The following is a 13,314-nucleotide window of genomic DNA, read 5'->3' on the forward strand; positions in this document are numbered from 1 at the left end:
ATGTACAGATTTTAATATTAAAGTGAAATGAGGAGCCGAGGAAAAGAAACAAACGGATTTATCCGTGAGGAGTCGGAGGGTTTGTCTGCACACACCTGTGGACAGCTGGCACCTCGGTTCGGGGCACTGTCACAGCTCTGCCTCCTGGATCACGGGGGCTGGCCGAGCTTAAAAATAACTTGTTTTGTTTTCCTTGCATTATTTTTAACACGGATCAATTACCCAACCCACACAGCTGCCCGGCGCACTTTGGAGGCAGGGGTGGGAGTGAGCTGAGCGCGCAGCCGTGGCACCAACCCCGCCAGCCTGCAGCCTGCAGGCAGCCCTTGTGCCCCTCATCGTTACCCCGAGCTCTGATCCACGCGACGGCTGCCTGCTGCGGGGCTCCTGGCTTTGCAGGGGCTGTGTGTGCCATAGCTGAGTGCCAGGCCCCTTTCCTGGTGGGATTTAGTGACCCACAGCAGGGCTGCTCCCCTGGTGGCTTCCTTCCTCAGGCCGTGAGCTGAAGGAGAGCTGGTGTCATTCTAAGGCTGCTGCTGTGCCACGTTCCTGTCTTTAAATACATTTAAATACGTCTCCTAAATGCTGAAAGCTTCATATCTGCTTGGGCTGAGAGTCCGAGGAATTCCTGCCTTTAATTTCCAATTAGCTGAGCCTCTTGAGTCGCCCTCCCCTGCCCCAGAGGCTCTGTTATCATCCCACCCTCCGTGCAGAGAAGCTTCTGAGATGGATGTCAGTAATAATCGTGGAGAAAGTCCTGCTGCATTTACAGTTACAAAACTGGAGCCTGGCTTTAAAAGCCTGCAGTGACAAATGGATTATTTCGGTGGCAAATTAAGTCTCTGTGGACCAACAATTTGGGGAGCAGAACGCTGGGATTGGAATGCAGAAGATCAATTCCAAACACTTAGAGCCAAGGTTAATGCCCTGCAAACAGAACGGAGTGCAGCGATGGGAGATAACGTGCCTCCGTGTGTCAACTGCCAAGCAGAGGAGCGCCGTGTTAGGAGCAAAAATGGGAAAGTTTGGAGCAGAACACGAGAGACAGAGCACGGATTTGCTGTTCTGTGCTGTTTGGGACTGAGCTTTCATGCCAGCACTGAGGGTGACAGTGTGCTTTTACTCAAGGCACTGGAGCTGACCCTGCTGAGAAGGGAGATGTTGAACTGGGGGCACCTGTGTGGTTCTGCAAGAAAGCAAAGCAGCCGAGATGAACATCTGAAGGCCTGAGAAGACTTGCACCAAGGAGATCTTTGCAGGCACAGCATGAAGTCATTGCAGAAGAAAGACCTTCTTAAGGTGAGTGTGGGTTCAGGTGGGGATTTGGGGTTGGAAACCAGTGTTGGAAACCCCAAAGAGCACTCAGACAGCTGGCTGAGCAGGGATCCTGCGGCCGTCCTCAGCCTGGGGAGCCTGTAGGCTGCGTGTGCTGAGTGATTGACTGCTTCTTCCACAGCCAAGTTACTGTTTTGCAGTTCAAATGGCTCCTTTTCCACTTTTCTGAGCGGTTTTAACACTTGGGAATGCGCTGCTGCTGTTGTTTTCTGGTTCTGTTTGATGCTTTCCATTTGCTATCAGAGCACAGCGCAGCGGTGTCTCTCCAATCAAACTCACAGCTTTTAAGTGCGGCTGTGAGGGAAGAACTGAAATCTCATCTGAGGTTCCTTCTTTTTGTTGGAAAACATCTCCTTTAGACACAGAACAGACCCCATGTCTTGGTTTTCTTTATATCCTGTGCCTCCACTTGGAGTTTTGCTGTTGCTCGAAGTCCAGTCTGAATTATATAAACACTAAATAAAGGTTCAGCCCGAGCCAGAAGCCTGTGGTCTCTTAGAAGAGCAGAAACCTCTGCCATCCAACTTACTGGGAACCAGCCTGGCAGCTGGCACACAATCCTCTGCCTTTTTCCTTCCCAGAGCCACTTCACAGCCTCCTGGGTGTGAGGATACAGAGGCTGGCGATGCAATCCCCCCCCCCCAGAAGGAAGAGGGGCAGAAAAGCCCATCGGCCGCTTTGCCAGCAGCAAGGAAGGCGTGCCAAATGCGTTAGCTCTGCCTCCAAATCCCCCTCCTGCTTTGGCAAGGGGAAGGAAGGAGCTCTGTGTCCCCTCCAAGGGCCTGAGCTGCAGTCAGCTCCGAGCAGGAAGCTCAGCAGGCAGCACAGAGCGCGGCCCCTTACCCCCATTAGAGGGGACACAGCGAGTTCGCTGCTCACAGCACCAATCCAGAGCCTGGGGAGCTGGCTGGGGAGCTGCATTCCTCCGCTGTTGAAATAAGATATTGCACATTTGTGGGGTTGTTTTTTTTGGTTTTTTTTGGGTTTTTTTTTTGGTTGTTGTTTTTTATATATATTATCATTATTTAAAACTGCTTTAAAGTGCATGCGTTTCCAAAGCTGAAATTGAAACGAAGCGTTCCAGAGGATTTGGATGGAAATTTGAGTTCTCGTTTCCCCTTGTGGGGTAATGTTGAAATTTGGGGCATTTTGTTCCACTTCACGCTGAAGTTTTAACATCCTGAACGGAACAGAAACTTCCACGCTCAGCGCAGCTCTTCTAATTGCCCCGTGAAGCTGATTAGAGTCAGCTCTGAAGCCTCCATCCAAACAGTTGCTGTGTTCTAACAACATCTCTCACATCGGGATCTTAAAGCGCTCATCCACGCTTGGGAAAGAGGGGCAAAGGGGTTCTCCCCCTCCTGCAGTGCCATCCAGGGAGGCAGATGTGGGGCTGCAGCCCTCCCCGATCCGACAGCTCCCCATGATGCGATATTCCAGAGCTGAAGCCCTTTGACATCACCGTTGGAAATTGGTCCTAGGAAAGTTCTTTTCGGATGGAAACTGCGGTAGGAGTCAGCCCTGTTGTTTGAAAAGTTGAACAATTACAGGGAAACTCGTTTACTTCTGGATGTTAAAATCGGTCAGTGCAGCCCTCCGAAATGAGGGATTGATTAACGAGGTGCAGTGCTGACAAAAAGCCTGGAGAAATGTTCTTAAACCTGAGCTGGCACGTTGCGTCATTTCTGGCAGCTGGAGGCTTGGTGTAACCTTCCGTAGCATCGGTGCAAGGCCTGGGAACCTCGTGTAGCTGCTGGAAAACACTGCTGTCCTATGGGCTGTCACTGCAAAACCAGGTGAGGTGGAACCTGCAGCGTGTGGTGGGCTGGCACCGGGCAGGGCTGCCTGGCCACGGCACTGCGGTCAGGGGGGCGGAAGGGTCCCTTCCCATCGCCTGCTTATTTCCATGGGTAGGCAGAGCAATTCCATCGCTTCCATCCAGCAGGAAGAAGAGAGGAGCTGCCGGAACGGCTCACATCTGGGATTGTCGTTGGTGGGATGACAAAAGAGCAAAACCCTTCCAGTTGTTCTGCAGGAGCACGGGTGCAGCGCAGCGCCTGTTCCAGCGCGTGGCCGCGTGCCACAGCTGTGTTTGCTTCGCTGGAACAGCTGTTAGGATTTTGCTGGTGCCAAGGAGATAATCTGACTTCAGGGAAAATGTTACTCTGCGAGGGAACGGTTGTGGAAGGAGGCACGCTGAGCTCCTGTGTGGGCTGCCCTGGCAAAGGAGCCTGGTGAGGAATGGAGCAACCTCTGAGCTGACCTTCAGCTCGCCCCAGCCATCCAGCACACAGGTGCCTTCAGCCAGAGGGCCAAAGAGACCCTATGGATGGAGAAGGAAGGAGGTGGAGCAGTGGAGGATTCAGCCTGCAGTCTCCTAGAGGCTGTGCATCAAGAGCTGGAAATGCAACAGCGTGGGGGGTGTGGGATGCAGGCAGAACCCTCACTGTGCAGGAGCCCCATCTGACAGCTGGAGGTGCGGGGGCAGCTTTGTGTCTGCAGCCAGGCTGCTGCATTCCCTGTCAGAGGCAGGCACCAGGCTCAGCCGGGGGTTTTGCATGCTAGAGCTGCCTTTGCTTTCAGTGGGCAGCTGTACCTGGGTGCATTTGGTGCAGATCCAGGTCAGATCTGCTAATGGAAAAGGAGATCTGTAATCATTCCGCAGCACATCTCCTGCCCGCGATGGATTTTGCATGGGCAAATGGCAATTCCCACAGCAGGAGGTGGAACTGAGGGCTGTGCAGGAGCACAATGACTGCCTCGCCAACCAGAACCGCAGAATGGCCTGGGTTTCAACCCCCCTGCTACGTGCAGGGTCACCAACCAGCCGATCAGGCCGCTGGTGCTCAGCTGGCCCAGGACCCAGGGCGCTCTGCTGCGTCCATCTGCTCTGATCGTAACCCAAACGGCTCTAACAAACGCAAGGTACGATTCCAGAGCTTCACAGGACTCGATGAGAGACAAAAAGCAGGAAATCACGTAGTCCTTACGAGCACATTATCTGTGCGAGGCACTGGGAGGGGTGAAAGGGATGGAAACGTTCCCCTGGGCACGGCGCCTCTCTTCCAAGCGGAGCTCCGCGCGCTGCAGGGAGCGCAACCAGAGCAGCGCAGCGAGCGGCCGGGGCATCGCGCCTTGCGGTGCTGGAGCTCCGTGAACCGAAAGCTTCGCGCCCAGGGCTGAGGACGGGGCTCCGGAGCTCGGGGCTCCGCGCACGGCAGTAGCGGAAGCTCCGCCCGCCGGGTGCCGTCCGGCCGCGGTTGCGCAGTCGGTGCGCGGAGCGCCATGAGCCAGGAGCGGCTGCGGGCGGTGCGGGACCGCGTGCGGTCCTTCCCCGACTTCCCCGTGCCTGGAGTGCTGTTTCGGTGCGGGTTTGGAACGGGGGAGATGGGGCCGAGGATGGAGCCGAGGAGCTGGGGATGGGGATGGGAGTGGGAGTGGGGATGGAGCCGAGGAACTGGGAATGAAGGAGGGGGTGGGAATGGGGCGGGGGAATTGGGGTGGAGATGGGGGTGGAGGAGGGAGACTGGGGACGGGGCAGGGAGCTGCGGGTGGGCAGGGGATGGGGGATGGAGCAGTGGATGGGAATGGGGCTGGGGGAATGGAGATGGAGCTAGGGATGGAGCGGGGGATGGGGAATGGGGATGAGAATGGAACCAAGGGGCAGAGGATGGGAATGAGGCGGGGGACTGGGCTGGAGATGGAGCCGGGGATAGGGTATGGGGGTAGGGATGGGGCCAAGGAGCTGGGAATGAAGCAGGGGATGGGAATGGGGCTGAGGAATGCAGATGGATTTGGGGATGGGGGCAGGGAGCAAGGGATGGAGATGGAGCAGAGATGGAGATGGGGCAGGGGCTCCTCTAGCTGTGCCCCCTGGGTGTAGTAGCAGCATCACCTGCACCCCTTGGTTGCTTGCTAACTGCTCTCCCTCTGTTTGCAGCGACATCAGCCCCCTGTTGAAGGATCCTGTAGCTTTCAAGGCTTTGATTGATCTTCTGGAAGATCACCTGAGGGCCTCCTTCCCCAAAATCGATGTCATTGCAGGTGGGTGTTCAGCTCCGAGGCTGCTGCAGGGCGCTGTGTGCTCCCAAGTGCTCAGTGTGGGCAGGCACCTTGCTAATGGGACAGGAAATACCATAGCCCTTGGACATTGTCTGCTGGCCTGCATTGTACAGTAACAGCAGCATGGTGTTGCCCTTAACCCAGAACTGTCCTTTCCTGAAATACTGGTTTGGGATGGGGCAGATGCCAACCAGCTCTACTTCAGTGCCAATTCTGTAATTCCATTGTTAAAAAGGAGGCTTTTGGTGAGCACTGCAGCCTGGTGTGCTGTACCTGGGCAGCCCTGTGGCAGGGAGCCCCTGTTCCAGCATGTTTGTCTTCCCATGCAGCTTTTTTCAAGCCAACTGAAACAGCCATAGCAGTGATAATGCATTTCAGCATTAAAGAGGCTGAGAATGAAAGCGCTGGGAAGGGAACTGCTGGGGCTGGGTGATAGGCCTGAGCTCAGTCTGGACAAAATCTCCAAGTGCCTGCTGATAACCTGCTGTGCAAAGTCCTTGGCTGCGTGGCCACAATGATAACTGGGGCTCAGCCGAGCTCAGCTCTGTACAGGAGAGCTTGAGGGGAAACCCAGAGGGGTTTCTGCAGGGGGGTGGGGGTCACTGATGGGTTGTGGGACACTGCACTGACATGTTGGGGAGGGCACAGGTATGCATTTAACCCTTGGGGATCGCCGTAAGGGCACGTTGCTCTTGCACTTGGGAGGATGAACACGGGGTGTCGATCCCAAATGGCTTTTCTGGGTGCTCTTGCTGCTTGCCCCCTCAGGTCTGGACTCCCGTGGCTTCCTCATCGGCCCCCCCCTGGCTCAGAGACTGGGAGTTGGCTTCGTGCTGATCCGAAAGAAAGGGAAACTCCCCGGCCCCACCGAGTCCATCTCATACGCCCTGGAGTACGGCAAGGTGATGCCCAGTGGGGGAAGGGGTCAGCAGGCTGTGCTTGGGCTCTGAGGGTTTGCAGGTTAGGAAGCGTTCCTCTGCAAGGCAGGGCTGCAGTGAAGATGCTCTTTCCACCCTGCAGGCTGAACTCGAAATCCAGAGCGATGCCGTGGAAGCAGGACAAAAAGTGGTCGTGGTGGATGACTTGCTTGCAACTGGAGGTGAGAGAAGCGGGTGCTGGGGGGGGGGGGGGGGGGCGTCACCCTGGTTTCCTCCACGGGGGAACCTTGAGAACATCATGTGTGGAAACCACCACCATGAACATCCTGCAGTGTGCGAGGTGGCAGCAGCAATGGTTGTTGCGTGTCAGTGGCTGCAGCAGCTACACCTCATGCTGTCCTGGAGTTCCCTGCTGCGTGCTTTGCTTGCTGCTGCTCCTCGAGCAGGGATCTCTGTGCTGAAGCTCTCTCTGTGTGCAGGTACGATGCGTGCAGCCTGCGAGCTGCTGGCGAGGCTGAAGGCTGACATCCTGGAGTGCCTGGTGGTCATTGAGCTGAAGGCCCTGGGGGGAGCAGCCAAGCTGGAGACCATTCCCTTCCACTCCCTGCTGCAGTACGACTGAGGCTGCTGGCTGCTGCAGCACCTCTGGGGTTGCAGGCGGTGACTCTGGCTTGGTGTCACGATGGGGTGGGCAGGGGGACCTGCTGCACTGACTCCTGCACAAGAAGCTGTGGAAGCTGCAGTGCTGTTCATTTGCCGAGGCACAGATCAAAGCATGCTTAGCACACAGATATTTTGGTTTTGAGTTCAGCTCTTTGGGGAGGAGGAGACCACGATGCCAGTTTACAGGTGTTGCATTCTAGGCTACCAAAGCAGGGCAGGGTGCTCCACGGGGCCACAGGTCCCTCTGCCTGAGGAAGAGCTCCAAGCGGGTCCTGAGGAGCTCAGATGGGCACAGTGCTGCTGTGCCTCCTGGTCTGAGCAGGGTTCAGGCCAGCCCTGGGTTATCCCACCTCCCTATCTTAGCAGGGGCTGAACTCACTGGTACAATAAACATGCATTTATTTTTCTATTTTTTCTAACCTGTCTCAGTGCTCTTCTTGCAGTAGCAGGAGCTGTTAATGACCCTTGTGGCAGCGCTGGGGGCTGCAGCCTGAGCCCCCCATTGCCACCCCAAAACCTTCCAGGAGGCAGCAGCGACCATGTCCAGGTATCTCCATCCCACAGGTCAGAGGGGAGCACGTGGGCAGCGTGAATCTCAGTGCTGGAGGAGCACCTTCCCACCACGGAGCACAGGGGATGGCCTGCCCTGCTCACAGCCCTCGTTGTGCCCACTTCTATCACCGTTCCCTAAAAAGCCACTGCACAGGGAAGCTTCCCCTGGGTGCTGGGATCCCAGGGCTGAGCACACACACACTTGGCGCTGCTCGCAGGCCCCCGCTGTGATGTAGAGAGGGGGAAAAATGAGTTCCACCCCATGGAGCTGTGGAAAGCAGCTGCGCTGTGCGGAGGCGAGCGCCGGCCTCACTGCTGCCAGGGCTGGCTGTGCGTGCAGCCAAGGGGTGACATCAGGGAACCTGGGGACGGTGCTTTCACTTGATGCCATGACTCACAGCGGCACTTCGGAGCTGCTACTTCCAGGCAGGAGGAAGTGTGTGTGTGTGTGTGTGTGTGTGTGAGCAGTGAACAGGAGCTGGGTGAGCTCCCTGGGGAGGCACACAGCTGCTGTGCTCAGCCTGGGGGAGCAAGGAGAGATGTCCTGTGTGCTGGGTCCAAGCCCTGCTGGGCTCACGCTACCTTCAGAGTAGAAGTTCCCATCCAGCTCAGCCCTGCACACAGCGCCTCAGTGCCCCCCCTTCCATCAGAAGGCAGGATTCACCCAAGCCAGGTGAATGGCCCCACGTTGGGCAGCCCCTCCCCACGCTCACCCCTCTGCCCCGTGCCAGAGCCACGCCGGCCCCGCTGACAAGAGCTGCATTCAGCTCTGCTGAGCCCACGCTCACTTTTTCCAACGAGGCTTTCTGCACTTGGACTGTGCCCCAGCCCTTCCCTGCGTGAGCGGCCGGGGCCCTTTGCCATGGAGCAGCACAGACAGCGGGAGGAAAAGCGCTGGGTTCACAACGCCACTCAGCTCTATTTAAAACATTTAATATAAATGTGTTTTGACAAGTCCTGTCGTCGTTTCCAGCGAGTGCTGGAGATGTGCTTCCCTCCCTTAAAAACACAACCAGACCCAAACACCAAAACCAGCGCTTTGTAACTTCTCTCCCTCCTTCCTCCTTGCCCCCAGTGAACAGAAGAAGCCCCTGTGCCCATCCAGGGCATGGCACAAAGGGGGCTGGAAGCTCCAGATCTCACCCACAACCCCAGACTGCTTTCAGCCTTAGAGGCAGCTGCAATCTGCAGGGACCCAACAGAAGAACTAACTCCATCAACACCCGCTTTGCTCGCAGAGCATGGCCAAAGCTCACTATGCTTGAAGAATAGAGAACTGCACGGGGGAAGCCCGGACTCCAGCAGGGCTCAGAGGGCTTCTGCCTCCTTGGCCGCCTTCTCCAGCCTCTCGGTGACGAGGCTGAGGTCCACGTTCTTGTCCAGCTTGATGTAGGTGTCGGTGCGCAGGGCGTGGATCGTCACCCAGTCAGGCAGCAGCTCAGCCAGGAGCCGCAGGTGCTTCTCCATCTCACCTGCAGGGATGGATGCAGACAACAGCTCAGCTCCCAGCCTGGCAAAGCTCAGCGCCGTGCCGCCCACAGCCCCACCGCCCCCCTACCTGCTGCCATCTGGGTGGGGAAGCTGTCAGCCAGACGGACACACGCCAGCTCCATGGGCAGCGCCGGCTTCTTCTCGGCCACAAAGACCCCACGCAGGATGCGGGCCATGGCCGGCAGTCGGCCCAGCATGGCCAGCCGCTCCTCCTGCCCTGTTGCCCGCGTCATCAGTGCCTGCAGCCGCCGGGCCTCCTTAGCACGGATCTGGGGAGCAAGAAGAGGGGCTCAGGCACAGGTGGGCCCCCTCCCCGGGGCCGTGGCCAGGATGGAATTACTCACCCGCTCCAGCAGCTCCTGGGACACCCCTTTGAGAGCGCTGGAGGTGCTGGCAGGGGATGCTGCTTTGGAAAGCGCCGGTTCCTCCGCACCGGCTTCAGCGCTTCTTAAGGCCAGGTTGGCAAGAGCTTTTTCCATCTGCTCATGTGGATGGAGGAGGAGTTGGGTTACAGCTGGGAGGAAGGAGAAGTTTCCCCTCCGCCGCCCCCCACCCCCACCAGGGCCACCCTGCAGCAGCCCAGCGCTCCCTACACGTGCATCAGACCCATCTGTGTGGGGCACGACCTCACCTCCAGCCCCAGGGGCAGCTCCTCCAGCCTCGTGCACACCGATGTTCAGCGTGTGCTCCCATCTTACAGCACCGAGTTGGCCCACACAGGAGCAGCCCTTCCCCACCCCTCCCCATACAAAGCGGGATGGCTGCTATGGGGCGGTGGCTGGGTGCTCCCTGCTCACCTTAGTGCTCATTGTGCCCCGAGCTGCACTCAGCACCTCCTGTGCTGTGCTGATCCTCTCCTCCTGCGGTGGCCGTGGCAGCTCTGCTGGGCTGATGTCAGGCACCTCATCCACATTGAAGCGGGGATGCCAGCGGGTCAGCTTGTCCTCCGGCACCTCCATGGGAGGGCTCAGCGCAGCCAGGAATGCCTGCAGCAGGGTGAGAATGTGGCAGCTGGCTTGGGGAAAGCCAGAACCGGGAGAAATCCCAGCAGCCACGCATTCCTTGCTCTCCATGCCGCATTACTGTGCTCCCACCCACTTCTTCAGGGAGCGAGAACAGCCCGGCTCCCTGGCAGAGGGCTGGGGCTCACCGCGTGGTGCTGCTTGACGATGTTCACCAGGCTGCGGTGGAACTCCTTCCTGCGCTCCAGCAGGCGTGATGCTGACAGGTGAGGGCGGCCACACAGCTGCTCATCTGCAGGGAGAGAGGAGAACACGACTGCGGCATCACAGCAAAGACCTCAGGGTACAGCAGCAGAGCTGCAGGGCTGACCCACGCCCAGGCTGTTTCAGACCCAGCAGGTCCCAGCCCTGCGTACCTTCCCCCAGCACCGGTTCCAGTGTCAGCTGATAGTCCGACTTCTTCACGCCGCTGCTGTAGGTGGGGATGTTCTTCTCCTGGCGGAAGCGGTACGAGCTGGGATACACTGCCTTGATTTGCCCCACGTGCCGCTCCTCAAACTGCCTGCAACAGCACCAGAGAGGTGGGGAATCCAAAGGGCCGACACAGGCAAGCAGCCCCAGCCACACGCCAGCACTGCTGCAGACTCACTTGCGCATCATGTCCTGCACGCCCTGCTTGACTTTGGCGAAGGTGATGGTCTCAGCACGGTTGAAGAGCATCCCAGCAATGGTGTCCACGCTGCGGAACATCTCTGCCAGCACTTTGTACTTGTAGGGCAGCGTCAGCCCTGGTGGTGTGTCCTGTGCCAGGGCATGGAAGCGCTGGTATGCGGGGAGCCGTGCGCTGCTGGGGATGGAGAGGGGTCACTGAGATGGGAGCAGCACGCACCCTGGGCTGGGGCAGGACCCATGTGCTCCCTCCCATCCCAGCATCCCACACTGGTCCCGGCTCACAGCGCTCTGGGAATGGCAAACCCTCCGGGCTCAGGGCTTTGCCCACAGCAGGGCTGATCTGTGGGACCCTGCTGCCACTCTCAGCAGAAATGCAACATCGCATGGGCAGAGCAGCACCGTGGCCATTTCCCCTGTGGCAGCAACCCCTCCATGCCCCACTTTCCTCCTCGGAGCTTTTTCTCACCTATTCTCTGCTGCTACTGGAGCCTTTGTGCCGGTGACCCCAGGCTGCCCCGTCCCACTGCCTGCTGCCTTGGCACGGAGCCGCAGCTCCAGGCTCTGCAGGCTCTGCAGGCAGCTCCGCAGCTCAGCGCCGACCCCAGCAGGGATTGGGGGCAGTTGGGTGGGGGGCTTCATCCTCATCCTCTGGAGACGGCTCTGCAGCGTGGCCAGTTCCTCCTGTGGGGTCAGGGACAGTTAATAAAGGATGAAGGCACAAAGAGATCAAGTAGAGACCCCGACGTGGCACTAAGCCATGCTCCCATACCTGCTCCAGGCACGCTGTACTCCCGCTGTCCCGCTCCGGGCTGGGGGCGCACATCCTGCTGGCTACGGGGGGCTCCAGGGGACCCAGCGACGGGGGGCTGGCAGGCTGTGGATCACAGGAGATGGGATTAGGTTGTGAAAGCTGGAGCTGCTCCTAGGCGTGCGGGCATTCCCGGGTCAGCTTCCGCCATCCAAGCAGCGGGACCCGATGCCGCGAACCCAAAGCGAGCAGTGGGACCGACCCCCCCCCCCTCAAATTAAACACCAGGGACCCTTCCCACTTAAACGCCAAGGATCGCCCCCAAATCAAACACCGCACACAGGACCGCGCCCCGCTTCCACGCCCGCCCCCCGGCGCCCACCTCCGGCCCCGCATCCCGCGGCAGCTCCAGCCGCTTCCGCGCCGACTTCCCGCCCCGCTCCCCGCCCGGTGTCTCCGCTTCCATCTCCCGGCGGCTCCGTTTCCTGCCCGCCATCCGCGGCACCGCCGGGGCAGCGCTGCGGGTCGGGGTGCGCGGCGACGCGGGAGCGCGGGCATCATCGTTCCGCGGCCCAGGGGGAGCGAGGAGGGCGGCCTTGAGACCGCGGGCGCCGTGCTTGGCGGTGAGGCTGCCGGCGGCTTTGGTGCGGCCGAAGAAATCGGTGAGGCGGAGCTGCGCCATTCCCTGCGCGGGGTCCCGCCGCGTTTGGCGGGAACTCGCGCGAACTGTGGCACCGCCCCCTAGCAGGTCACGTGGGGCGGAATTGGCGCCACGGGGCTCTTAAAGGCGCCGCGCTCGTTTGGCCGCGTTGCTGCACGTGGGGGGCGGGTGGGGCTACGCTTTCGGTTTGGGATGGGGAGAGAGGGGCTCCGTGCTGGGGGGAGCAGAGCACGCGGCTCCCGGAGCAGCTTCCAGCCGGCACGCTGCTCTGGAGGTTGCTTCTTTTATCCGTTCTTCCTAAGCTGGGCTTGCAGCGAGGGCTGCGGGGTGGCCGCGAGGTCTGCACAGTGCAGGATGCAGTTTGGGCTCTGGGCAGAGGGGCAGGAGGGATTTCAGCCCACTTCCTTCCCCTGCAGGCTGTCCGAGCAGGAGGACGCAGCCGAGCTCCCAAAGCAGAGGCTGCGGGGTGCCCACCTGCACGGCCACGCGTTAATGGCGCTGCCCGGATGCGGGTGCAGCGCGCTTTGCCTGGAAAGCGCCTGGCCGGGCACTCAGGCCGCGCCCGCAGCGCATTACGGGACCGCGTTGCACTCAGCGTGACTCTGAAAGCCGGAGCGGGGCACTCAGGGCCGGACTCGGATGTGCGAGCTGGGCTCTGGGGTGCCGTTCCCAGCTCCCATTTACTCCCGCAGCATCCGGGCCCGGCCGCGCTGCGATGGGAGCTCGGGGCTGGGATGCGGCGCGCATCGCCCTTCCTGGCCTCGCTCCGTCACGGATCCGGCGCTCGGCACCCGCGGGCTTTGTGCAGCGGATCGCAATGGGCGCAGCCCCGAGGATCGGTGCGGCGGTGCTCGGAGGTGCCCAGGTGTGAGTCGGGGGCTGCGGCACGGCGACGGGGTGCAGAACCGCCAGGTTGTTGAGTGCGTTTGCAGAACAAGTGCCAAAGAATGCGGAGAATGTCACGGGCCGATGCTTCCCGATCGGGGTGGGAGCGGCGGCGGTTTCCAGCGCTGCCCCTATGCCGGGCTGTAGGGATGTGGACTCCCGCAGCTCCCACCCCATCTCCAGCAGCTCAAGCACTGCCCGTCCCGACGCGCTCAGCCTCGATTAACTCTGCAGCCTTTTTTTTTTTTTTTTTTTTTTTTTGTTTTGTTGTTTTTTTTTTTTGTTATTTTATGACGAGCAAACAGAGGAAGCGCACGATCTTAGCGTTATAATTAATTCATTTGTTTGTTTCTCCCCTCCCTCCCGCGCCTTTACTTCCCTGCGGTGCCGCTGGAAGGGCTGAGA

General features: G+C 59.4%; 2 protein-coding genes across 3 annotated transcripts; one reads left to right on the forward strand and one right to left on the reverse strand.

The window, feature by feature from the left end:
* The first annotated feature begins 4,606 nt into the window (after positions 1–4,606).
* APRT (adenine phosphoribosyltransferase) lies at positions 4,607–7,357 on the forward strand. The gene is made up of 5 exons (XM_042885839.1): positions 4,607–4,700; positions 5,276–5,379; positions 6,166–6,299; positions 6,418–6,496; positions 6,755–7,357. The coding sequence occupies exons 1-5, from the start codon at positions 4,621–4,623 to the stop codon at positions 6,895–6,897; spliced, it is 540 nt and encodes a 179-aa protein (XP_042741773.1). The 5' UTR covers positions 4,607–4,620; the 3' UTR covers positions 6,898–7,357.
* A 1,050-nt stretch (positions 7,358–8,407) lies between these two features.
* CDT1 (chromatin licensing and DNA replication factor 1) lies at positions 8,408–12,069 on the reverse strand. Of its 2 annotated transcripts, none has more exons than XM_042885928.1 (10): positions 11,746–12,069; positions 11,385–11,489; positions 11,082–11,296; positions 10,593–10,790; positions 10,360–10,505; positions 10,132–10,235; positions 9,779–9,967; positions 9,326–9,460; positions 9,049–9,250; positions 8,408–8,962 (listed from the first exon to the last, which is right to left on the reverse strand). In XM_042885928.1, the coding sequence occupies exons 1-10, from the start codon at positions 12,043–12,045 to the stop codon at positions 8,799–8,801; spliced, it is 1,758 nt and encodes a 585-aa protein (XP_042741862.1). In that variant the 5' UTR covers positions 12,046–12,069; the 3' UTR covers positions 8,408–8,798. The 2 variants fall into 2 exon arrangements, with proteins under 2 accessions (XP_042741862.1, XP_042741863.1); XM_042885929.1 differs by having other exon boundaries at positions 10,593–10,787; positions 11,746–11,884.
* Between the last annotated feature and the right edge of the window lie 1,245 nt (positions 12,070–13,314).

Source organism: Lagopus leucura, unplaced genomic scaffold (assembly GCF_019238085.1).
Source record: "Lagopus leucura isolate 7727_CA_CO unplaced genomic scaffold, USGS_WTPT01 Super-Scaffold_100053, whole genome shotgun sequence".
Lineage (NCBI taxonomy): Eukaryota > Metazoa > Chordata > Aves > Galliformes > Phasianidae > Lagopus > Lagopus leucura.